At 38.0% G+C, this 25,868-nt stretch overlaps 13 protein-coding genes across 13 annotated transcripts; 4 read left to right on the top strand and 9 right to left on the bottom strand.

The window, feature by feature from the left end:
* Window positions 1-254: 254 nt before the first annotated feature.
* Window positions 255-1,166, bottom strand: TGS1 (RNA methyltransferase; the record flags this gene model as incomplete). Its single annotated transcript, XM_453329.1, has 1 exon — window positions 255-1,166. One exon carries the CDS (start codon window positions 1,164-1,166, stop codon window positions 255-257), a length of 912 nt encoding a protein of 303 aa, XP_453329.1.
* Window positions 1,167-2,558: 1,392 nt separating this feature from the next.
* On the top strand, window positions 2,559-4,337 carry AIM44 (Aim44p; the record flags this gene model as incomplete). The annotated part of the gene is made up of 1 exon (XM_453330.1): window positions 2,559-4,337. The coding sequence occupies one exon, from the start codon at window positions 2,559-2,561 to the stop codon at window positions 4,335-4,337; it is 1,779 nt and encodes a 592-aa protein (XP_453330.1).
* Window positions 4,338-4,555: 218 nt separating this feature from the next.
* On the bottom strand, window positions 4,556-5,878 carry MGL2 (putative carboxylic ester hydrolase; the record flags this gene model as incomplete). The annotated part of the gene is made up of 1 exon (XM_453331.1): window positions 4,556-5,878. One exon carries the CDS (start codon window positions 5,876-5,878, stop codon window positions 4,556-4,558), a length of 1,323 nt encoding a protein of 440 aa, XP_453331.1.
* Window positions 5,879-6,602: 724 nt separating this feature from the next.
* On the top strand, window positions 6,603-7,352 carry PET20 (Pet20p; the record flags this gene model as incomplete). The annotated part of the gene is made up of 1 exon (XM_453332.1): window positions 6,603-7,352. One exon carries the CDS (start codon window positions 6,603-6,605, stop codon window positions 7,350-7,352), a length of 750 nt encoding a protein of 249 aa, XP_453332.1.
* A 383-nt stretch (window positions 7,353-7,735) lies between these two features.
* Window positions 7,736-8,086, bottom strand: KLLA0_D06083g (uncharacterized protein; the record flags this gene model as incomplete). The annotated part of the gene is made up of 1 exon (XM_453333.1): window positions 7,736-8,086. The coding sequence occupies one exon, from the start codon at window positions 8,084-8,086 to the stop codon at window positions 7,736-7,738; it is 351 nt and encodes a 116-aa protein (XP_453333.1).
* A 914-nt stretch (window positions 8,087-9,000) lies between these two features.
* CDC60 (leucine--tRNA ligase CDC60) lies at window positions 9,001-12,288 on the bottom strand (the record flags this gene model as incomplete). Its single annotated transcript, XM_453334.1, has 1 exon — window positions 9,001-12,288. One exon carries the CDS (start codon window positions 12,286-12,288, stop codon window positions 9,001-9,003), a length of 3,288 nt encoding a protein of 1,095 aa, XP_453334.1.
* Window positions 12,289-12,684: 396 nt separating this feature from the next.
* On the bottom strand, window positions 12,685-13,677 carry ENV9 (Env9p; the record flags this gene model as incomplete). Its single annotated transcript, XM_453335.1, has 1 exon — window positions 12,685-13,677. The coding sequence occupies one exon, from the start codon at window positions 13,675-13,677 to the stop codon at window positions 12,685-12,687; it is 993 nt and encodes a 330-aa protein (XP_453335.1).
* Window positions 13,678-14,225: 548 nt separating this feature from the next.
* On the top strand, window positions 14,226-15,275 carry PFA5 (palmitoyltransferase PFA5; the record flags this gene model as incomplete). The annotated part of the gene is made up of 1 exon (XM_453336.1): window positions 14,226-15,275. The coding sequence occupies one exon, from the start codon at window positions 14,226-14,228 to the stop codon at window positions 15,273-15,275; it is 1,050 nt and encodes a 349-aa protein (XP_453336.1).
* Window positions 15,276-15,424: 149 nt separating this feature from the next.
* Window positions 15,425-17,839, bottom strand: KLLA0_D06171g (uncharacterized protein; the record flags this gene model as incomplete). The annotated part of the gene is made up of 1 exon (XM_453337.1): window positions 15,425-17,839. One exon carries the CDS (start codon window positions 17,837-17,839, stop codon window positions 15,425-15,427), a length of 2,415 nt encoding a protein of 804 aa, XP_453337.1.
* A 327-nt stretch (window positions 17,840-18,166) lies between these two features.
* KLLA0_D06193g (uncharacterized protein) lies at window positions 18,167-18,547 on the bottom strand (the record flags this gene model as incomplete). The annotated part of the gene is made up of 1 exon (XM_453338.1): window positions 18,167-18,547. One exon carries the CDS (start codon window positions 18,545-18,547, stop codon window positions 18,167-18,169), a length of 381 nt encoding a protein of 126 aa, XP_453338.1.
* A 407-nt stretch (window positions 18,548-18,954) lies between these two features.
* On the top strand, window positions 18,955-19,665 carry KLLA0_D06215g (uncharacterized protein; the record flags this gene model as incomplete). Its single annotated transcript, XM_453339.1, has 1 exon — window positions 18,955-19,665. The coding sequence occupies one exon, from the start codon at window positions 18,955-18,957 to the stop codon at window positions 19,663-19,665; it is 711 nt and encodes a 236-aa protein (XP_453339.1).
* A 495-nt stretch (window positions 19,666-20,160) lies between these two features.
* On the bottom strand, window positions 20,161-21,993 carry MRS6 (GTPase-activating protein MRS6; the record flags this gene model as incomplete). Its single annotated transcript, XM_453340.1, has 1 exon — window positions 20,161-21,993. One exon carries the CDS (start codon window positions 21,991-21,993, stop codon window positions 20,161-20,163), a length of 1,833 nt encoding a protein of 610 aa, XP_453340.1.
* Window positions 21,994-23,052: 1,059 nt separating this feature from the next.
* Window positions 23,053-25,398, bottom strand: KHA1 (Kha1p; the record flags this gene model as incomplete). Its single annotated transcript, XM_453341.1, has 1 exon — window positions 23,053-25,398. The coding sequence occupies one exon, from the start codon at window positions 25,396-25,398 to the stop codon at window positions 23,053-23,055; it is 2,346 nt and encodes a 781-aa protein (XP_453341.1).
* Window positions 25,399-25,868: the final 470 nt, after the last annotated feature.

Consider the following 25,868-nt stretch of genomic DNA (forward strand, 5'->3'; position numbering starts at 1 on the left):
TTTGCTTGTATGAACAAAGTAAAGAATCATTTTAATGAGTGTTTTATGACGACCTATATTTCTCGCTTCTCGCATTTTACTACTATTTTTGGGCTCCTGCGGAAAGGAAGCCATTTTCCATTACTTTTGTTTCCATTTTATATGTATTATAATTTCTATAATAATACTTGAGGTGATCAGTATACTAATATTTCAATCTACAAAAAGTCCATTAAGCACTCAAGTGTGAAACACAAGTGTGAAATACAAATGTTTCAATACAAATCCTCCATTTTAATTTCAAGATCTTTCGATGATCTTTTATTATTTAATTCATGCGATTCCTCTTCCTCTATTTCTGTTGGATAGTACTCAGAAAAATCATAGAATGGTCTCCCCCAAAATGCAAGTATTCCTTTCATGTAACCGTTATCCTTAACATAAACAACTTTACATTTTTCATCAGGGCCTAATAAGTCATGAGTAATTGAGGACAACTGATCAAGATCTGAGTTTCTCGGTAGAAACAAAACTACATTCTGACATACAGAGAAGAAAACGCTAAGTATCTTTGATAATGGCGACGGCTGTAAATGTTCTTCGAGGTCATAAGTGTCCTGTCTCAAATAGTCAACACCACCCCACGGAGGTGAAGCAAATATGCAATCGGGTGTTTTTCCCAAGTTCTTGACTAAAGTCTTTTTCAATGATTCTTCCCAGTCACCATATATCAGTTTAAGCTTGACAGCAGAATTGTAACACTCAGCATTCTTATAGGCACAATACAAATGGTCGATATTTGAATCTATCCCGTAAACTTTCTCAAATAATCTTGCAAACTGAATGGTATTACCACCGCCTCCACAAAACACATCAACAATACAATTTCCATTGGGTAGACAATGCCTAACATAATTTGCAGTAAACTGTGCAAGATTTTCGGGTGTGACACTAAACCACAATTCGTCTGTTAAATATATGTTACCATTATTTATGAGCTTGAAAATGGTTGCCCTATTTTTCCAGAACTTGAATAATTTCTTATCATTCGGCCTTTGGTAAGGGTTTATTCTGTAACTATCATCGAAGAAATGTTTCTTTAATCGATGCCTTACTTTTATATTGTTTATTCCATCTATTCCTTCAAAACATCCAAGATCTTTTGGCGTCTTTAAGAGCCACGACATCTGGCTTTAAATAAATATCTTAATGACTTGGACAACAGTTCTGCTCCATTATTTTAAACTATAACTATATTATGTGTTGTTTTTACTATCCCATCTCATCGCATCTCTCTGCATTAATTTTGTTAAATTTATAAAATGATGGTTGCAGAAAAGAAATCCAATATAGAAAGGAACTATTAGCAAGTGCCATCTCCAAGATGTGTGATTTTACCAACATCTGACCTGCATCTACAAACCCTTGCCTTTCTAGTTGTTAACAATGCGGCATGTCTGCATTTACTTTAGGTGTAAAGTAGAGAATACCTCTCTCTTGTAGCCCCGCTTTGCTGAAAACTTTGACATAGAACGAATACTCTTCAACAAAAAAGGATATAGGGGTACTTCATCTCCCACCGTTCCAAAAAGAGTACAGTAGACTCTGTTCTGAAGTTATACCTGTAGATAAACCGTTGAATGTAACTGTTTACCAGAATATGGTAAAGTCAGTTAGTTCTTCGGTTGTCAGCTTGATTTAATATCATAGCGAATTTCAAGTTTTCGAGTTCCTTCGTCATTAACCAGAAAATATAATGGATTTGGCACTAAAGTAATTACATAAAATGGTAGTGAAATACATCAAGACAAAATACTGATAAAAGAAAGCAGGTTATCATTGTTCTGCTATTATTCTGAAACAGTCTTAACTTAGTTTTGAGATGACGATACATTATGTGACACCAAATATATATTGGTACAAAATGCAACAAATATCTGGTATTCTAAAAGTATATATATAAACTCAGTTCATGATGATAATCTAGGCACTCTGATGTTAAGAGAATTATAGATGGGCAGGCTGTCACTTGGGCTGAATGAATAATTTCCTTTCAAGATATCCTTATGAGTAAGATGTTGTGAAACAGGTCACGTGTGTATTCCATCGTGGTGTACGGATGAGATTTCTGCCCAGCATCTAATTTCCCTTTTCATTACGAACCCAGCATGAAATTTAGCATGTCTTTGCAGATAAGGGCAAGCTGATACAAGGTCAGCAATATTTGCTATTCCAGTAGAGTGTCGTATGCGGCCTCTAGTAAATATGGCTGGCCCTGCAACTAATCATTGATACTGAATCAGGTCAGCTTGTTCCTTAAATTGTTGTCTGGTATCATCCTTTCAGTATCTATATATATATATATATATATATATTTGAAGGAATGAATGAAGAACTTGAATAAGCTGAATGGGGAAAGCGATTCCACGATTGTATGAGTCTTTTTTGTCATCATGAGCCACTTGCGTAACCTTTCCTGGTGCAAGCTTCGTAAAATATCTTAAAAGCGTTACTCAAAATTACGTGCAATACTGTTATCATCGAATACTCTAGCTGGTAAATACTGAATTACCGAATAAATGATCAGAACTCCCACAAGAACCAAAACCAAGTCCTATAATGGATCTCAATCAGAATTTAGGTTCCCAGATGTTGAAGTTTTGGCTCATCTTAAATTGCCAGAACATGGTTTAAACAACCATCATCTACTAAACGAGCAATTGAATAAGAAGCCAGAAGACGATATTCACTCCCAGCATTTATCTGACTATACCACGACAAATTCCAACTCCGGTAACTCATCTAATGGATACTACTCATTTGCTAACATATCTGATAATACGACTAATCCTGACAAGTTGTCTGCTGTCAAGAACACAGCTTGTGCAATTGGAAACAACAGGTACTCATATATATCATCTTCCGGTTCTTCAGTGCATTATCCTGGAACACTGGCACCGGACAGAACACCTAGAATATGTCCCACAAACTCACCTGAATTTGGCAGGCCATTGGATGGTAACTTTGATATGCAATGCATACCAGAAGCATATTCTACGGTTACCTCTGATTTCACTTTGCCGACTGCCGACAATATTTCTTTCCAGTTCACACTGTCATCTGGTAACTCCACTGCAATGCTAAAGAAGCGTAGTACGCCGTCTACGAAAACGCGAAACGCCACGAACTTAAGTGAGAAACGGAAATCATCAGTCAAAAGATCAACTTCGACTGTGTCAAGAAGGTCGAATATAAAAAGATCAAATGCGATAAGATGCAAAGGTGGACTCTTACACTATTTCACTAAGCTCGGTAAACGTGTAAGATTAAACCTTAAGAAGTTCCACCTGGCTCTAAAACGCAAACTCTTTACGTACAAACAACGTCATTTCGCAAAGTCTGATAAGAGGACAACATCACATTTACTTCGTTCAAACGGGTATTTCGCAAATATTAAGAGGTCACAATCGATGAGATCAATGGCTTCTTACTCTGATACATCCTCTCCAACCGTTCCATCTGGATTGGATATAAAGAATACCCCGATTGTCAAGCATTCCTCCAACATCAACCATCGTTCATTGAGGAGAACTCCATCCTCTATTAAGCGTGCAGCATCGATCCTTACGAGCAGTAATTCACTTATTTTTTCTAGAAGTAATTCTTCCGTCGGAAGAACTGATTCAACCCGTTTAGTTAGGTCTCAACCTTCTCTAAATTTAAACTTAGCGGTAAGACAACCTTCCATCGTTGTTAAAAATAAGGTGATACCACTTTCTCAATTCGATCATGACGATTATTGTATTAGAGAAGAAGACGAAGACGAAGAAGACGAAGATGAATATATTATCGATACACAAAAGATGCAACCACTAAAGTCAGAGATGGGATCTATTACATCATCCTTACATGATGGTGATTCTGTCTTCGAAGACGCTATGAGTTCGTCTGCCTCAATGGAATCATTGAGTGAATCTGTCAAAATTCTGAATGCAAATAAGGCTTGGGATTCTTACCTTCGTGCAGTTATCTCACAAAGAATTTTGATGAGATTGCAAGTCGCGAAGTTCCAAGCTTCACAAGATCACCATACTTACAAAGAATTGCTTGACGCCATTGTCACAGACTATGAAAGCGATGCTATCTTTTCGAATAACGACGCACAAACAGAAAATGACTCCATGTCAGAATGTGACTCCCCTCATGAGTTCGACACTCTAACTGATTCCTCGAGAAGTACACCAGCAGTTGTTCCACAGAGTTTACGCGAAAGCTTTTCGTCATTAGCTAATTTCCAAACCTCTGTGAAAGCCGGTGTTCGGAGAAATCTAACATTACCTGTAGGTATCAGCATCTGATATCTCATTTCAATACATTAGCATTAGGAGAGAGCCCATTTATTATTGACATATTTTTCCTGGACATAACTCCCTTCTTCCACCTCCCCTCATTAGCATTACAACATCATTGATTCCTATATATTCATATTAAGATAACCACGTTTGTTGTTCATATTTATCGCATTTCTAGTTCTCAACAGATAGAGTCAGATATAGACAGGGTTGTTTAATTAACTTTATCTGATGATTCTATCATTTTTGAATTTATTCTCTTTAGGCAGGTCAACAGATTTAAGATCGGGTGCGAGACCTTGCATTGAAATGTCTGTATAAAATTTATGAAGCAATCTGCACAACGGTTTCACGTACCACCTGTCCAAGTTCATGTCAAACCATCCAATGTGACCTCCCCTTGTAGTTGTTAACATTAAGGTGTACGGATTACTTTGGACTTCACGATATGGTAGCGCTTCACATCCAACAATAGGATCATCTAAGGCATTCAGAATCAGTAATGGAGTTCTCAACTTGTTTAATCTGTTCGAACTCGTACCGTGCCTGTAATATTCAAAAGACGTATTGAATCCAAACATTCTAGCCGTAAAAAAGTTATCGAATTCTTCCACTGTTTTCACTTCATGTAGGTGGTCGGCGTACATACGCGCCATTTCAGGATTTTGCTTCAAAACATCAAGATGAGATGTCGTTAGTTTAACTAAATTTTTCGCTAACGCTGGAGTGTAGGCGTATTTCCCTATCAAGTTTCTTTCCAAATGATAAGATGATGCCGTTAAATCCCATGGATTTCCCAACACAACACCTAATTCTACGTCTGATTGATCGGATTCTTGTCCCAGATAATTGGCCGTCATACTTGCCCCTAAAGAGACCCCACATAAAAAGAATTTTCTATTAGGAAACTTGTTCCTCAATTCCTTCACGCAAAACCTTACATCATCAGTCCATAGCCCACAATACAAAAATGGTGTCGTAATGCTTGATTGGCAGCACCCACGGCTATTTAAGACGCAGGCTTCAAAATTGTACTCGTTCGTGATGGTGTCAACTAAAGATCTGACATAACTTTCGTTAGAACCACCTGTCAACCCATGTAATATAATGAGCATCGGCTTTGTATCAGACGATCCGAACTTTTCATCAGCATCAAAATAGGTATACCTCGGAAGCAGTTGATTTCTCTGATTTTTGGGAACGTAACCAGTCTCTTTCCATAACGATTGGGGAACACACACATCTAGTGCACCTTCACCGCCGTCTGGATAATTGAGAATATATCTCTTATAATAAACCAAATGTTTCGATTCGAAAGTGAACATCGAAGCAAAAATCGTCTGCATATGACCACTGCAAAGAAAAGGTGGAATCACACACTTGCTATTATGTTGGAACTCCGGTGCATATTTGTCAATTAATGATTTAATGCTGACACTTTTTGCAGTTTTGCCTGGTTCGCTGTTAAATTGTAACAGCTCATCAGGTAAGAACTGCTGTACAGTTTGAACCCACGGTAATAACGAATATAATTCTCCCAATACCATTAGTAGCTGAAAAGCTCTCTAACACTCAAACACTGTTATTGATCCTCTTTTCTAATGTACCTTCTTTCTATTACATTAATCCATGAATAACTACCATAATGTTAAAGACCGATAGCATTAAGGTTTACTTTTCTTTCTTCAAAAACCCATTATAAGATAAAATACGTAAGGTCAGATGAAGACAATTCTAGATAGAAAAAAAAAAAACACACAATTGACATGCGAGCAATCGTTGGTAAAAGAAATCGCTACACGTTGGAATCAGATGCTCTATGGGTAATTAAGCGTTGCCACGGCTACAAACATATAGCCTAAAGTCACTTGTTTATTAGTATTTTGGACAAAAATTATGTAATATAATCGTTACCTATGACACACATCTACAGGTTCCGGAAACTGAAAAGAAATTTGAAAATAAAGATACCTGATTTTCACTTTTAATAATCAACCCATTTAACGAGAGGTTTATCCTCACGAGAATACAACAGCGATATACAACAAATAACGTGCTGATAGCAGAACATTAACATCTACGTCAAGGTTGCTATTAGTTTTACTAGATCGATCACCACTGTCAAAGGGTTAGAGACTTTTGAAGCGAGCTGTTTTTTTAGGTGTTGCTACGAGTTGTTTATTGGAAAATCTGGAATCTGTTTACTCCTTGTTGGTTTTCCCTCAGTGAAAGATAGAAGGATACTTCTATATCGAGGCACATATAATTACAATGATGTTCAGCAATGTACGTCTCGGTTCACGCTCTATATACGTGAAAAATCGCATATCTGCGGTATCACTTATAAATGGTGTAAGGAACCAGAGTTCTGTCAACTTCCAAAATAATCAGATGTTACAAAAGCAGAACTTGAAGCAATCGAAGCTCAAGAGTAAACGATCAAAACGTAAGGAGGACGGCGATCTTGTGGATTCGATGAAGCTTGAAGGTAAGCAAGAAAGTTCGGCATCTGCCTCTTCTTCTCCTTCTGCGGAATTAGGTAAGGATTCAGAGGAGAAGATCATAAAAATGGCCACGAAGAAGTTATCTAGAGATTATTCATGGTTACCAAGAGTACCAACCACCGAACATATATTAAGAGAAGAGTTCAACTCGGATATGTTATATTCTGGTTATAGACCCATCGTTGTTGGGGATAAGAACGCAAAGGAGAACAAATTGATGCAGTTTGCCATGAAATTAGAAAAGCTTAGTGAACCTGTACCCTGGGTATCAAGTGCCACGGGACAAGAATTTTTCAGCGAATGGGATAATGTACCATCAGAGATTATCAAAGATTTGAAACCGTTCCATCCACCAAGTATTGAAGAAACAAACAATGCAAAAAATAAAGAAGCCAAGGAAAAGTTACAAAAGCAAATATTACTGAATGAACAAGACAAATTAATAAATCGTAAGCGAGGAAGAAAGAAGCCCATAATCAGGTTATTGGATCTGAAACGCAAATTCGAGAAAGAATGAGAATTGAAATCTTTGGAATGCCAAGTTGATTCTTGACATTTTCTCGAGATTCTTTTTATTTGGGCTAACGATAAACAATTATTAGAATCTCTCTCTCTCCCTCTTTTCGTTAAAATCATTCCAGGGACTCACCATACCCCTGAAGGACTACTTTCTAAGTTAACACTATAATATTTCCAATTTTTCTTCCCTGTATTTCACGATTCATATATAGTATATATATCTAATGCATACGATTTAACAAACACAAATAATTTCGCCTTTTACTTCTGGAAACTAAAATATGTATGGAATCTTTTACAGGAGTCAAAAAATTATGACATCTTTCAGCAATGAAACGATCCGACCAGCATTTCCACTTTGTATGTTCCCTTTCCCAATTCTTAAACGTCATTAATCTTTGAAGATTTCTTTGAGTTTTTAGCTTCGCTACAACTGTTGCCGCTATAGCTATGGTGTATTATCTTTTCAACAGTTTCGAAGGACGGGAGTGCTTCATAATTCTCCAATTTCGTTCTAAAATCGAATTGTGCACTAAGCATATCGTTCCTGGTTTCCAATGTTGAACCGTTCAACGTCTCTATTGTATCACATAGTTCCATACATGTATCGAGATCAAAATCCTGCTGCCGACTATACACTATGAACTGTTCTGCATCGTTAAAATATTCTGCAAACACTTTATCGCAATCCTCTTTTACAAGTTGTAGTGATACAGAATCGTGCCAGCCCATTGAGAGATCAAGCTTTCCCTACCACTTGCTGCCTCAATGACAAGATAATCGAACCAAATCCTCTATTCTACAGAAACCTGGATAAAAATATGTGGTGGCCCGGTATTTTCGAAACTGCATCAGATACACACACATATATATATATATATATATATGACATATGCATCAGGTAGTTCCCATGCGTCGACCTATAACTTCCTTCAAAATAGCGGAGTTGCCAACAGAAACGTATATATGCCACTACTGTGAAAGTCCATAGAAATCGACTGACTCAAAAGAAAACATCTCTGAAGTTTTGTCGCATTTCTCCCACGCCAAAAATTACATCATATTGGAAAACTGAACAGCAAACACAGCATAAACGATTCGTACAAATTCCCAGCTTCTCGTTTCGTTCCAGAGGCTTTTCCAGAGATTTGTCACCTTGTCTTATCTTCAGCGAATAATATTCGAAACAACTGACGGAATTGGGGCTCTAATACAACACACAAAAGCCCTTAGTTTATCCGAGACACCGCGAAGACCGGGACTCGAGCGACGAAAACCTGTGCTCTATTTGGCTCTCTCTCCAATGGAAAACTGAAAACGAATTAATTCCGGGGTATTTCAGCGCGGGTAACAAGGTTTTTTTCTTCTCTTACATGGTATATCTGTTCAAAACTCCGAGAAAAGACACAGATGAAGAAGCATTTAACTCCGATTTTGGCGTGGGTTGGAATTTCTAACTGAGTAAGCAATTAAATTTGGTTGAAAACAGAATATACAAAACGGTTACAGAGAAAATTCACATTACAGGTTGTTTGACATCGGTACCGTTTCTATCTTTCTATATAACAGATGCCTATGGGGTCATCTTCTAAATGTTGTTTGTGTGATTAATTATTTTGTTATTGTTAATTTATTTTTATCTATCTCTATTCGACGTTCTTGATCAAGATAGCTGGTTCACCTGGAATAGCGTTTTCAATGGCTTTGCTCTTTTGAATCGTAACTTCTTCATTAGTAAATACGTTCTTGGCGGTTTCTGAGCCGTATGGTAACGAGAGAATTTCGTATTCGGAAATCTTGATTGATTGAGAAGACTTCTTCAAAATATCGAATGTAGACTTTACAGTTTCGATTTCGTTGAATAGTAAGTCTCTTGTGAAGACAGATTCTGGTGATTCAGTGGTTAATCTTTGTTTTAGTAAGGAGATGAATGGCATAGCACGCTTCATGTCCTTTGGATCGACCTTAGTCTTGACAACCTTGTTGTCGTCCAAAGTTTGGTTTTCGAATAATTCACGCACCAAATCGATGTACTTAGTTTGCCATTCTGGGAAAGTCTCAATAATGTACAAGGTCAACTTAGCTGGCTTTGAAGCATCAACGTCAGAACCCTTACCCTTCTTCTTTTTCAAAGCTTGGCCCTCTGCTTCTCTGATAGATCTTTGTAGATCTCTAACGTATTCTAGAGATACAGAGATACCGATGTCGACAGGTTTGTTGACAGTTGGGAACTTAGCGTTCTGTACGGAACCTTCTTTCTTTAAGACTTCACGGTAAATGTAGTCAGCGAAATGTGGTGCTACTGGTGCTAGCAACAATACTTGTGTTTCAATGTAACGTAGCACTAGATCACGGTGCATGACATCAGATGCCTCACGATAGTAATCTCTAGCAGCTTGATAATCGAACAAACCGTACTTCATAGCACTTTTATAATTGGTGGCAGCGTATTGCTTGTAAGTTTGTTCGATCAATGAATTCATTTCATTTTCGAACGCGATGTCAAAGAATCCATACTCTGAGTCGGTACGCAAATTCCCAATGTCCTTGACCATTTCTTCGGCCCATTCTTTCAAGTTATAGAGTCTTAGAATAGCAGCATTAGCATTAGATTCATCCAAGTTGGCATCTTCAACAGTGTCACCTGCATCAGCAAGAGCAATACGGGAAGCATCGGCACCGAATTTCGTCACCATGTCGTGCAAAGTCATGAAGTTACCTGTAGACTTGGACATCTTAGCATTGTTCAACATCAAATGACCGTTGACTCTGATACCCTTTGGCCAGAACTTTCTTGGGAACAATGCAACGTGAGTGTAGATAAAGAAGGTCAAGTGGTTTGGAATCAAATCCTTACCAGAAATGGAAACATCCAATGGGTAGAAGTATTCGAACTCTCTTCTCAATTTTTGCAAAGATTCTAATGGGATATCAGTGTTTTTCACTTCATCGACGTGTTGGAAGACATAGTCAAACACTTCATCTGTCATTTGTTCTGCTTTGATTCCCAATGGACCAATTTCGTTACCGTAGTAATCTTTGAATAATAAATGCGCAATGGTATAGAAGGATTGGTAGATAGTAGAGTCAGACAAAGATTCAACCAAATACTTTGGATCCCATGGTAATCTGGTACCTAGACCGTAACTACGAGAAACAGCCCAGTTTCTCAACCAATCTAAGACACTTTCGAAGGCATTCTTAACTTCAGGAGCAAAGAGTTCCATACCTTCCAAACATTCAATAGCTTGTTTCTTCCATTCTTCTTCACCGTAGTCGACATACCATTGATCTTCCAGAGAAACGATACATTCGTCACCAGAACGAGAAATGACAACAGATTCTGGTTCGTTATAGACAAAGGCTTCGTTGTTGGCAATCATATCGCTCTTAACCTTGGCCTTGGCAGTTTCGACCTTTTCACCCTTGTACTTACCATAGATCATAACACCAGAATAGAAATCTTCTTTGTATGCTAATTTCTTGGCTTCTGCTAACTGGTTGGTATCTTTTGGAGACTTTATTTTTAGCTCCTCGCACAAAGACTTGGCGGTTAAATCACCGTATCTATCGGTGTGAATAACAGGAACCAATTCATGGTTGATCCATTCAGGGTCGATACCATAATATTCTGGTTTATGTTTCAGATCTTGTGTAGTCATGTAATCATCTGGAGAGTTGGTTGGAACACAAGTAACAACACCGGTACCCTTGGTGGCAATGACAGTGTCCATCGGTAAGATTCTTAATTCTGGGTATGGTGTCAATGGAGCATGAATCTTAGAACCGACGAAATGTTTACCCAAAACGGATACTACAGGTTTGTAGTTACCTCTCTCTGGTGTAAGCTTTTGATAAGACATGTTCTTAAAGGCACGCTCAGTGGTGATGTAATAACAATCGCCAGCGTCGAAAATACCGTAGTTAATGGTTGGAGAGACGAAACAACAAGTTTGACCGTACATGGTTTCTGGCCTCAAGGTAGCAGCAACGAAGTAAATCTTCTTGGAATGGTCCAAAGTGGATTCAGCAACAATCTTCTTAGCCTCCTCAGCAAATTCAGTTACTTCGATCTTGATACCTAGATATTCTTGCGGAGTAACTGCTTCACCGGATTGTCTATCGTGATCCATACATGGTTGGCCATCCTTTTCCGAATAGATGGTGTAACGTTCACCGAACTTGATTTTTCCAAGATCTTTTAGTTTCTTCATTTGCCATTTAATAAATTGATCGTAATATGGATTCAGGTCGGTAGTGATGAAAGATCTTCTCCAATCAATACGGGCACCGAACGATGTACAATCGGTTTCAGTTAGAGGTGGGAAGTAAGTTAACCAATAGCTGGCATCGGCAAATTTGATGACATCTTCTCTGGCAATTCCTAACTGCAACATGATTTCGAATTGATATTTACCACGACCTTGCTTAGCAGCGGCCTTTGACTTCTTAGCCTTGAACTTGGTAACATCGTCGGATTGTGCAGCTGGTTTGGCTTCTTGTTCTTCTTCCGCATCTTCAGCTGGAACATTGGAATAGTCATTGCCAAACAGTTCAGCTTCTCTTTTCAACTTGTCAGCACAAGCAAGGATTGGCATACCAGTACAGTGGAAACCGATTGGGAAAAGGGCCCTCTTACCGTTCATTCTTTCGAAACCAATAGAGAATTCAACCTTGGATAAGGTGAAACAGTGACCAGCGTGTAAGACACCGTTCATATATGGGTATGCAAATGAAGACATGAATTTTGGATACTTCTTTTGCAATTCTTCAGGATCGACAGAAACATTTTCTTCATCCAAAGTAGGAGCGTCGATCTCGAACTGATGTTCCTCAGCCCAAATCTTTTGGTATTTCTTCTCGATAGCGATTAAAGCATCTCTACGGGCTGTGTTTTCTAACACAAGACCTTTAGTCTCTGTAGCAGCAGACATGTTTCCTGGGTTTATCTGTCTCGTAGCAACAACCACTTCTTACTACAACCTCTTCAACATCAACAATAACTGATGTATCAATGATGAGATGCATCTTTCCGAATTATATATTTCATTTTCATATTTTCTCACAAATTTTTTCTTTCTTTCCTTTGGAAGAGTTCCAAGCTTCCTCTAAATATTGACTCATGCACAGGTGATTTTCAGTCACGTGTATTGTTTTCTTTCACCTGACATAAAACAGGCGACGATTAAAAGATATGCACAGGAGCGCTTTATGTCCGCTGAAGTTTTGAATGCAGATAAGGTGTTTATTGTAATAATTAGTACAGGGTCTATCTAAGTATATATTAAGATTATCATAGTTTTGTATAACTATATTTTTTGGAATGAGAATCATATTTCATGGCCACGGTCACGAAGTTCGTGGACGGTCCAAATCCAAGTTGAAGCAGCGTTATCCAAACTGTTAGCAACGCGACTGGGTTTTGATGGATATCCCCCCGTTGTAAAATAAGCACCGTTATCTGTTTCTGCGGAAAGATCGGAAGAAAGGGCACATTTTAAAGTTGAGATTGCTCCTTGTTCGTTCGATACTCCAAAGAAATATCCTACGAATTGGAAAAGGATCCAAAAGAAAATGCCAACGAATGGGAGTCTGGTGCAGTAACTGAATAGATTCGTATTCATCACCAGGCCTGGATGCAAGGACATACAAAGAATGTCAGGGTTCTTGATGGCTAGCATTTTGGTGAATTGGATGGATGCTGTTTTCGCCAAGGCATAACGGCACCACATAAAGAACATACTTGGCCAGTAGTTGAACTGCGCGCCAGGGTTGCAGTTGAAAAATATTAGATTATGCCCTAAAGATGACACAGTTATCACTCTACCCTTTCTGGCTTTGATTAAGGGTAACAATCTCATTGTGAGTAGAAAATGTGAGACGTAGTTGGTTTGCATCTGTATCTCAAAGTTGTCCTTTGTTAACTCGTATGGTATAGCCATCACTCCTGCATTGTTTATCAAAACATCCAAATGGTCTTCTTGTACAGTGAACTTAGTAGCGGCTTTCTCCACCGAGTTCAAATCTGTTAAATCAATATGAAGATATTCAAGTTTTCCGGTTTTTCTAATCATTAAACCATCATGAGGCTTCTCATCTTGTCCCTTCCGAAGACGTATTTCTGCTTCTTTCTTGATTTCTTTAATGGCATGGTTCACTCGACTGCTATTTCTGCCACCTAGGTATACTTTGAATCCATGTAGATATAAATGCAACACAGTATAGTATCCTATTCCTGAATTCCCACCTGTTACTAAGGCTACTTTATTGTCGACCTTTGGATCATAGTATGGTAACTTTGTGATGTCGAATTCCTCCCACATTTTGACCTTGTAATTATCTCTTCACCGGCACAAACAGACAGATATCTGTAGAGAATCCTTGGTCTGTGTTTGATGCAATGATATTGTGATTTCAATTTATCCTAACGATGAGCCACGTCTTATTTAGCAAGAGCAAGCTTCAAAGATGACCGTAATGAAAAACTGTGCAAACACCGGCTTGGAAACTTCGAAGAAAAAGATATTCCCAAATTTGAAAATTCTCCATTCGAGCCCTGATTGACTCATTTTCTATTATTTTTTTTATTTTTTTATTTTTTAGTTTATTGTCATTTTGGATTTTATGGCATTAGCGATCTTGAACTATTTATATATGGAAAAGTTAAAACTTTTGAAACTTCAATAGTTACAGAACGGCTGTTGAGACAGCCAGCCAGTTTCTACGAAATTTCATCTGCCATTTTGATATTTGAAGCCAAGTTTGAGATTGTAATTCACGAACACCGAAGCCGTTCTTTTTCGCATCGTAAATACTCATTGTTTTTTTTTCTGACACCAGGACCCTATATCAAGCAGATCAAAATGATGAAATGGCTTGGAGCCTTGGAACACTTAGAGTAACCAGCCATCCATACTTCAGGCTATTGATACCTTTCTTGACTGTTTTACTTCAGTGCTATGGTGTATGGGCATTCTGCCACCAATTTTGTTATCTGCAACTATATCAAAGACGAAATGCTAAGGGCGCATGCATCGGGCTTATCATTGTGGTTCTGTCATTAACGTTTCTCATTTGGTACATATGGGCATTGATGCTAGTTCTTGGTCCAGGAAGACAGCCGACTATACCTCCTTTTAAAATAATACCTGATTCTGAAATTAGGACTGTATCCAGTGAATCAGCCGTTCCTGACAATAGTATTGCTCCTCCTGATATATATCCCTGTGATGAACGAGGGTACCCAATATGGTGTTCCAATTGCCAGAGTTTGAAAATGTCACGGACTCATCACTCTACTAAAGTCGGATATTGTGTTCCAAGATTTGACCATTACTGTGTTTGGATTGGTACTGTCCTTGGTAGACTCAATTATAAACTATTCGTACAGTTCACATTTTACCTTGACCTCGTTGTTCTAATACTAATGATCTCAATTGCAACTCAGATGAGGCAGATGAAGGGGTCTGCAAATGGAAATGTGTATGCTGTATTTGCATTGGCATGCTGTGCCCTATTAATGGCAGGTCCACTTTTCTTAACACACATTTATTATATGTGTTATAATAGGACCTCAATTGAAATTATTGAAGTCAATAACAAGGCTAAGGCTTCAAGAAAATTTTTCTGCATTTATAACCCTTGTGATGGCTACAGGTATGTGATCCAGTTCTGCCCGGGAGAAAACCAAGATTTCTGGAATAAGGGCAATATTTTAACTAACTTAAAAGAGTTTTTAGGCCCCAATTATCTTTCCTGGTTTATACCTTCCATTTTAACACACAAACAAAGTTATGGTAAATCTTCAGCTAATTACTATGATCTAATTGGAGACTGTAACGAAGTGATGAGCGAGAAATTTCAGAAGTATATGATCGATAAGATAGAACGAAAAGAGTATGTAACAAGATTGGTAGTATAGACATATAGAATCAATGCTTATCAATCCATTCCTGCATACGTCTAACTTTTATGTATTTCCATAATGCTAACACTGATGAATACTCGATTTCAAAGATTAAATATGCCTACACGAAAAAGAACTTAGTACTATTTAAAGGGTATATACAATCATTTCGAGGCTGAAAGACTTGCGAAACTGGAAAAATGTTTGACAAGTTCAAGTTCAGTTTTCAAAGTTTCATATCTATAATTGACTCTTATATCTGGAACATTGGTTTTTTCAAGATCATTCCCTTCGATACCTTCTTTTTCAAAGTGTTTACCGATCCAGTGCCTTTTAATTTGAGCTTCCCAACCACTCTGCATAACAGAGTTTTTGGCAAGTTCACACATATCAACGTTGGACAATTTGTATATTTGTGCAGCAACAGAATACTCTTCAATTAAAGGTTCTCTAGTGTAAGAAAATTGCAATGGATCATCAGTTGAAAGCGAAACATTGAGACCTCTTTTGAAATAGTATTGGAATGGGTTCTTATCGTACGTCAAGAACAACGCGTTATTTGATAATGGGGACATAGCAATCCCAATTTGATCCAAATAGAATAAATATTGTACGAATGGAATCTTTCTCAAGAGTATACCATGATTAATTCCTTGAGCTAACAAGTAAGCTGAAATTAAATGTTCAGGATCTCCTGCCTCACCACAATGTGGTCTTAAGACTAACGTATTGAAACCACGCTTTGCTCTCCACCAGTTCAAAGATGCAATGTTCGCGTACAAGTAGTATAGTTGGTACGAATATGGTGGATTTTGAGTTGAATCCCAAAGAGTTGGTTTTGGATATTTTTTCTGGAAGCGCCTATCCACTTTAGATTCATCATCAACACTATCAAAACCTACAACGCGTTGTAGGAAAATGTGTAGCTTAGGGTGGGATTGTGGATTTTGTGTTACCTCAAATAATGGCAAAAAAATGCTTTTACAGATATCAAAAAAGTTCTCGACAATTCCCGTTTTCTTATAAACATCATATAATCTTGGGATTTGGATCAACCATCTCACATTGTGAGAGATAAGCTTGTTATCAACCACCCAAGCAGCCAATTTATCCCACTCGTCAGGAGATCTTCCGTAGATAGAGATTCTGTACTCGCAGTTCTGATATTTTGAATTTTCCAAATCTGAAATGACTTCCGTTGTTATTTCAGCGAGATACTTACCATCGATATAATTGTCGGTTTTTAGGAATATCTCACGTAAACGAGATTCCCCAATAGGATTATATTTCAAATTGAATTTGTCAAACCTATGAAATGTATCCTTGTGTGCATGCATATCCAAAGTATCGATAGAAAGGTCATACCCTGACAGTTTCAACGATTGGAAGACCTCTTCTAATGTCAAGATTTTTTCATCTCTAAAAATGACCTTTTCATCTTTCGAATGGCGCAATTTATGCTTTATGAAACGAAGCAAATGCTTTTGATTCATACATGCCGAATGGTGAACGTGAGTATCTACTTTTCTGACATTGTAGAAATCTCTATGAGGGTTCTTTTTTGATACAGCAGTTTCATGATATTCGTTTAGAAGCGAATACAAATTCCAACGAGCTTCAAGGTATTGCAATCTTCTGAAAGCAAATGATTTTGCTGGACCATCAGAGGAGACAGAAATGATCTTTTCCATGTCAATATAATATTCACGTAGTGTTGGAAAGACGTTTCCAGCCTGTTTTTTGTCCTCAGTTTTAGTATCATATAAAACATAAACTTCATCGCTATTGAGTCTGAAGTCCACATCTTCATCTAAGCCAGGAATTTCGCATTCATTAATGTCAAAAGATTTTGAGTCTGGCAAATTACTGACCTTCACAACAGTTTTATTTGCTGCATTATAGGAAGGTTTTGGCGGTGGTGGATAAATTTTCCAATCAGGTCTGTTCTTCGGGTTTTGATGGTGTTTTTGTAATGACAAGGTTTGGTACTTCTCTCTCAGTTCCCTGCAATCGCTGACACTTGAATACAACTCTACCAATTCAAGAGAGGGTGAATCGTAGGAATGCTGACCATCATCAGCAATTAGGCCCATCTTATATTGAGCTGATTTGATCCGTTCTACATCTAAGATCTGAGCAGATGATGATGATGATGGCTTTTGGGACATTGGACTAGATATCAATACCTCTGGTTCCGCTTGTTGTGCAGATAGTGAAAGTCTTCGTTCATGGCGAGGTATTCCGGCTGCAGCGACTGAAGCAGCTGCGTCCAATGGCGAATTACCAAAATACGAAGGAAATTGTGATTTCATACCGAGATTCGAGTCGACGCTAGCATTGTTGCTGTGCAAGTGATCTAGTGCTAACTTTTTGATCCCTTGCTCCAATAACGATTTCCCATCATGGTATGAAAAATGGGTACTAATCGAATGGTTGTCAACATCGTTGGGATCCTCTTCAGCATCGTAAGATGTTGCAAACTCATGGGTATTTTGGTGCTGCCCGCCTTCGCCCTCATTTGGATATGGCATTTCCAATTGGGACTGTTTCATACTATTATCTATATCAAAACCATTCATTATAGACGAGCACAAAATCGTTGGGCAATTTTTTGCTGAATGAGGGATCTAATTGAGGTAGCTATTTTTCTATAAATGCCAGTACCTTACTTCCTTACTTCTTCTCCTGTCCCTCTATCTTTTATAATGTCCAGAATACTCAAACGAGATTCTTTAATCTTTTAGTCTTAAGTCTCTAGTTTATTTTTTCTTTCTTCAACTTCTCTCAACTTCTGTAATAGAACAAAGAACAAGAAGGTACCCTAACGATGCGGATAGCAAGCTTCCGATGTCAATTCTCTAAATGTGCAGGAGGGTATTACCCTCAATCTATATAGAGAAAACGCCTTAACTGAATTCAAATATTGATTCCGCAAGGCCGTTAGCGCGTATGTATTCTTGCTCCCACTGATCATATCCTGTTGGCAAGTCGCCACTAATTCCCCTGCGCCAGAACAAATCCCCATGCAAAACAAGCATGGCCCAATAATACTCGTATTCATGACTGTACAAACACACCTGCTTGTATGTTTCACAGCAGAAACCCTTGATTAGCCATGAATTGTCGAGCATCGTAGTCGCATCACTGATCGATTGGCTACCATATTTCACAAGTATACCTACAAGAGTCAGGTACCAAGATCGTATATTGAAAATGACTGTTTCCGAAGTATCATCATCATCCACAAAGAGAACATTATCATACTGAAAGCGTGGGTCGGATATCATTTTGGTCCGTATTGGTTGTATGCACTACGTTTTTATACATATTATACAATGTTACTTACTAGCTGGTGTCTTTTTTTCTCAGTTCCTTTAGGTTAATTAACGATTTCCTTTATGCTTTGATGAGGTTGCTCAATGACAAGCACTTTATTCCACTGAGAGGATTGGCATCTTTGTCCATGTAATTTATTGCTCTTGATCAGGAATATAAACCAATTAAACCGGGTCAATCATCAGGTTATGTCAGAGCCTTGCGCAAATCTCTAATGGAAATTCATTTTGCTTCTCAATTAAAAGGAAGAGTATTCTCGAAGGATTTAGTCATACTACTCTAACACCAACAAACAGGAAGACACAGTTATTTTAACCTTAGAAAGACATTTACAAGGGTCGAAGATAGTCAGTTGTCAATGTCTGTTCTACTAAATCAATTTGAACAGCCTGTTGGTAAACCAATATACGATTGGACTGTAAGAAAACTTCCTGAGGATATTGTGGTCCATGGTGAACATTGTCTAGTCGAATCTCTTGATGTTAACAAACATGCAGAGGATCTTTTTAAAGCTTATAATGCTTCTCCGGACTCTATTTGGACGTACCTTCCCTCTGAACCCCGTCGCACGTTCAGTGAATTGAAAGGTTATCTCGAAGGTCTTGCCAAACTACCACTTTCCAAGACTTACGCAATCATTAACAAGAAGACTGGAAAAGCTGTTGGGACGTTTTCATTGATTAGGACGGACATCAATAATGGGGTCATTGAAGTAGGATTCGTCCTCTTTTCAAAAGATATGCAAAGGACGTTGATATCCACAGAAGCCCACTATCTGCTAATGAACTATGTTTTCGAAGATTTAGGGTATCGAAGATATGAGTGGAAATGTGACAGTTTAAACAAACCATCGGGTAACGCAGCTCAAAGACTTGGATTTAAATTTGAGGGTACGTTCCGAAATGCAATGATTTACAAACAAAGAACTCGAGACACATGCTGGTTTTCCATCATTGACGAAGAATGGGCAGTTGCTCGGACTGCCTTTAAGAACTGGTTGTCGAAAAATAACTTCGACCAAGCTGGGAAACAATTAGAATCATTACTGGAGATAAGAAGCCGCCTCTGAGCTTTAATTTAATGTTTTTTCCTCGCTTTCGAGAATGACAATTAAATCAAAGAGCAGTTAAGAAGCCGAACACTATTCTTTTGTTAACTTTATGTATGAGAAGTTAGGTTAATATCATGTATAATCTTAATTAAGGTTTTGCTATTTTTGATTTCCAGGAACTGAAAACAAGTATGAATTTTTCCTGCATCTGCCTTCTATGGATAACTTAAATAACGTTTCGTTTTAAGATTCCCAGGTAGTGGGTTGAATAAAGGTATGTTTATATCAAAGAGTGCAATTCGCAGTAAGAAATACAGCTGGATCCAAAATATGCTTATGTGACGCAAATCTTATCTAGAAGATGTCACTTTTTTCTTTTGTGGATAGATAATTCCATATAATACAAGGTTAGACACATCGGGTTATTTCAATCAATCTGTCAAAGAAGGAATACTGATGCTATTGGAATTGAAAGCATTGTCGCTTGAAAACTTGAAGAAGCTTGACGCTATGTCATATTTCCATCTCGCCTGCAAATTCAACTGGCTCTGAGTCCATCATTTGAATATCTTCTTCATCATCTGCGATAGCACTTTCATCGTAGCTATTAATTGTTTTATTGGTATTTTTTAGATCTGGTTCGTCATTTTCAAAATCAAGGTCGAAGAAATCGTCATCACTTCCTACTATTTTTTCATAAAGGAACTTTGCTGCAGTAATAACTTCATCATATGACACTTCTCCTGATGGCAACGAAGTATAAAGAATTCCATTATCTGATGCGCCAGGAATAAATTCTTTAGATTTATTCAAATCAAATAAGTCTGGAGTAACAATATCAAATGGAGGAGTGGATGTGTATTGAGTATAGTACAATTTCATGATGAAGTTTACCCGTTCTTTTGAAATGAGTTCTTTGAACGACTGTCCCAGTTTTACACTGTTGACTAGTGGAACGCCATTTGAATTGATTTGTACAAGTTCATCCTCATTGGGTATATCCGAGGACTCCCTTAAAATACTATTGATCATTGCTTCAAGTGCAGCATCAAGGTCCAAATCACCTCGAGGACCGGCTTGAGTGGTTGAGAAGTACCAAACGCAAGTACCTGGTTCGCAAACTTCGGCTCCTGAGCCTAAAATCACCACCTGTACGGCTTCAACGTTTCCTGTCTTCAATGAATCAGGTGGGAACACGACCATAGCAGCACTTTCTCCTTCACTGAACCACTGTGAGCAGTCTTTTTCCACAACACAAGTGAGCCTATGCACTTCGTACTTCTGGGGAGGAATGTTACCGCCATTCTGGGGATGTTGGGTAGGGGATGCGACAACCTTTTCTGTGACTCTTACTCTTGAACCGTCTTCAAAAACCGCAGTCTGGGAGTTCGGATCGTATGATACCAATTTATGATTGAGTTTATAAGTGGCACCAGCCACTGCTGCTGATCTGCAGAATCCTTGAGATAGTTCTCCCGGCCCACCATACTTTGAATATAGGACTGGGAAAGGTCCGTAAACGTCAAAACTAGTTAAAAATCTTCTGATCCTTGCTAAACCTTCTGGTGTCTTAGTATCCAGATTACGACACATACCAATTGAAAATATTAATTCAAAAACTTGAGGTTTTTCTAGCTTGAATTTATCGACTAGGAAACTAGCAAGTGGCTGTTCAGCGTATGGTTTCCAAATGTCCGTGCTTTTTTCCCATTCTAGCACAAATTTAATGAAACGCATTAAATTGCGTTTCGTCATCAATGGAAGAGTTTGGTCAGTAAATATTTCTTGTTTCGAGTTCGTTAACCTTTCAAAGTTATCATTCTCAAAGGTATGGAAGTTGGATAACGATTGGAACTCCAAATACTGATGTACTCTTGATTTAATTAGAACTGAGAGTAGATCGGATTGTGCAAATAGAATCTTGGGACTTAAATCAATACCAAAATTCTTGGATTTGAATTTCCCCTGAGCTACCAACCCGGAGACATAGAGTCTGGCATCTTTGTAAAACCGTGTTTCGTCTGAGTCTTCATTCACTTGATTTGTCCAATTCTTCAACTGATCAATTGTCATTGTAGCCCATGTGTCCCCATAATAGTTATTGGAATCTATATGCAAAACGGTGGATCCCTGCCATGCTAAAGAAGCAGATAGAATACTTTCAATCAACCCGGTACCAGCAATGAGTACATCCACTTGTTCCGGTGTAGTTTCCGGTAAAGGATCCTCGATACCAGCCAAATGTGGCACAACGAGGGAAGTTGATTGTAAGGAGCCGTCAGGACCGGGAGAAAAGAAGGAAGGACGACGTTCCGCCATAGAAGGGCGGCGCTCGGCATTCAGCATTTTAATTTTTTTCCGCTTGTAGTGTTTAACCGAGACTTTAGATTAAATATAGCTTATTCTATAACCAGTTCTTATGTCTCTTTAAGGGAAAAGCGAGAGAACAAAAAGTCAGATATGAACGACCTTAGAAATTCCAAAAATAGCCTGATACGGTTCAGAGGTTGGAATTTTACTAGTAATGAGATTATTCACAGGTTCCTGTAATGTTATTAGGAATTCTGTAAAGCCTAATTTTGAGCGGTTTGCAAGAACCAAAAAAAAATTCTCAACCGCCAATATCGCTCAAAGAATGACAAAAACAGCACTCTTTCGATCTGCTTCTTATTCCAGGTTCTAGCTTTAGAAAGGTTGGTGCTTTTCGATAATAACAGTTTATTTGTACCACGTACCTGTGGTATTCTGAGGTGGAAACTTTAATGGATATGTATCTTAGTTACGCCTTTAAAAACTGTATTTAATTCGCACAGATAATGAGTATGTGTTTTCAATTTTTTTTTTTTTTTTTTTTTTATCTTCACGGCTGGCAACGAGAAATTTTTTTTTAAACTCGTGAATCATTTCCCGTTATTATCGACAGAACAATACCGGAAACAATAGCAATCAGAGCCCCAGCTTGAAATGAAATATCGCTTTAAAATGATGTGGAAACTAAACGTGTCAGGGTATTTTTATTCAGGGATCGTTTAAACTTGCTGTGCTTTCAGACAAAACTTTACTATGGTAAAATTACAGCGACAGTGCGACATATTTCATTTTTAGTGCTGGCATGTGCACGTGATAATAATACTGTCGCGTCATATTATCTTATTGTATACAAATTTGAGTTAATCACCTTTTTCAATTGTGAAACTCAGATTCGGAACCAGAATCTAGAATCAGGACAGATATAATGTTTCTAATGCATGGATTTACTGGTAATTGATAACGGATTGCCCAACTCTATACTAAAGCACAGCTCAGTGGTGTTATTAAATGCTTATATAAGTAGACGAAATATTGAATAAACAGGGTAGTAATCGGGAACTACTGAACCATTAAACATTTAGGGTTCGTTGTTGTTCACCTATGACAGATGGCTACCGTAGAACCACTTTTAGAAGCTTTCGTTACAAGCACTTTAGAATAATCGTCTAAACATGTAGACTTTATAGAATCTTGTGGTAATACCACCAAACTCTTATTATTAAGTTCGATGTCATTGAAGACATCAACACTCGCAACTGCGGAATCAGTTTCGTTAGTCGATATAGTTGTAATATCCAATTTTATCAGAATGGAGGATCTGAGAATCTCTTGCAGTTCTCCAAGAGCAACCAGATGCTCTGAAACGGTAACAATTTTGATAGTCTTGGCATGTAATCCCATCACTAATCCCAAGAACAAGGCCATATAGTCAGAACCAGTTAAAGTTGAATTTAGTAGATATACAAGAACTGATGTGGGTTGTTGATGAACAACAGTTCCGAAAAGAAGAACGAGGGATGAAGATATTTTGGAAGAAAGCGTACTGAAGAAGTCTTCAGGTAAATCATTGAATGACAAAATCCTTGAGATGGACTCACTTTGTTCACCGTTAGGATAGTTTAGTGGTATCAAGAGCGTGGTGTTATTTGCAACTGGAATCTTTCCAATATAGCCAACCTTTTCTCCCAGTGATGAGAACATGACCTCGCCCTTGAATTTCAATCCAAACAAAGATGAGAACACACGTAACATTTCAAGACCATTATCTGCAGATGTCAGGCTATTGTATAAACTGGTCAGTTCAAGAATTTCAGCAGTTCTATCTGACATCAACTTCAAATTCCTAGCATTGACCAATAACGGGGATTCGTCATCATCAGAAACTACTGTTAGTGCTTCTGTATCTGTCGAAAGTACTTTCTTCAAATGTTTCTTCTCTAAATCTCCCGAATCAGAAGTAAACATTTCTTTCCATTCTTCCTGCCCAGAACTAAACGCTTTGATGAACCATAAGGACAACGCAACAGCTTTGGCATTATTAATCACCAATTCAACGGTAGAGAAATGCATGTGTTTCAAGTCCTTTGTCTTGCCGACCGTGTTGGGTACTATTTCTGAAGTACTACCGTCAGTTCGTTGTCTTTTCAATTCATTACGATAATGATCAGGGAAAATCCACAACGTCAATGGGGTGGTTATAAAAGTTGAAATAAGTGCCATGAAAATGAACATTGCATAAACCTTCTTGGTGATTATACCAGCGTTCAAACCAGTTGTTAAGACAACAATTTCCACAATACCCTTACATGACATCAAGACACCAACAGCCAAAGATTCTCTCCAGCATAATCCATTTATTTTAGATAAAAGAGCACCAGAAACAACCTTCGTTGCAACGGCAATACCAATACTTGCAAAGATGTATCCCCAATCAGAACCTTTATTCAAAAGAGTTAAATCAACGTTCAAACCAGCAATAGTGAAATAGATTGGTATCATAAGTAAGTTGGGTATATCTTCCATGCGTGCCGTTAATTTCGACACGTAATTGTTTTCTCTAGGAACGATAATACCTGCAATAAAAGCCCCAAAAATCGGATGAACACCAATAATATCTGTAAAGTAAGCACTTAGTAGTACAATCACAAGAATCAATAGAGTGGCAAAAGTGGAAGGGCTATCCCTTTCAAATTCATGGAATCTATTGAACCCCCACTTCAATGTAAGTCTGACTGGATAACAACAGAATAGGAACCAGCCAAAAGTGCATAACAAAATGTACACGACATTCACTGGGTCTGACTGAGAGTTGGAAAGAATAATACACAAGGCTAGAAGAATCCAGCCTACAACGTCATTGATGGTACCAGAAGTCAAAACAATGATACCTACTCTTTCTTTCACCAATCTCAACTCGGTAAGAATACGACACAAGACTGGAAAAGCCGTAATCGATAGAGAAACGGCAATGAATACCATAAAGACTTTGAATTCAATACCATGTCCGTCCATATAAGCATTATATAAGGGTAATGCAAACAAACACCCAAACCCGAATGGTACAATTAACGTCGCCAATCCAATCGAGATAGCTGCCTTGGCATTTCTCTTCACGAAGCTAATATCGACTTCCATCCCCAAGAAAAACATGAACAAAATGATTCCCAAATTAGCTACAAGGTTCAAACCAGTCACTGAGCCAGCAGGGAAAATGGTTGTGAGATAATTTGGGATCTGTCCAAACACGGTAGGCCCTAGTATGATACCTGCAATAACCTCAGAGATAACTTTCGGTTGCCTAAGTTTCGAAATAAACACATGCAAAACATTCGTAAGTACTAGAATTAACGCTGCTTGAATAAGGAAAAACGTTATTGGTGAACCAGAGTTATATATGAAAGGATTGACCCCCGAAAGCACACCTCCCACGGTATTAGCCATCGCTGTTTATATTCGAAGAATTAAGTGGGTATACGTTCCCTTTGACAATCCTTTTCTGATATTAGAACTCACTTGATCCAATACAGTAAAGTCAAGGTTCAATGAAATATCGATATTTTATTGATTAGCAGTACTCACAACAATATTGTCTAATATCTAGCATATGTACCTCATCATAAAAAAATGTAAGGTTAAAAGATTCTACTCATCCTATATATTCTCTGAAGTTAAATGAAAAAGGGTTTTCCAAAATCCCAATCTGTACGAGATTTCAAATGATAATTTTTGTCTTGGTTTTAACAAGAAGATGGGGCTGTCATTTTCCCCGTCATGATTTCACACGTGAGAATGAAACTATGATAATGAGCATGAAAGGCAGTAGCCTTTCTTTCCAGATGCCTTGGATTGCAAATGTGAAAATGTGCCGTAGCTTTGGGTGGCTTTGATATTGCATCGAATAGTGAAAGCAA

Source organism: Kluyveromyces lactis (assembly GCF_000002515.2).
Source record: "Kluyveromyces lactis strain NRRL Y-1140 chromosome D complete sequence".
Taxonomy (NCBI): Eukaryota; Fungi; Ascomycota; class Saccharomycetes; order Saccharomycetales; family Saccharomycetaceae; genus Kluyveromyces; species Kluyveromyces lactis.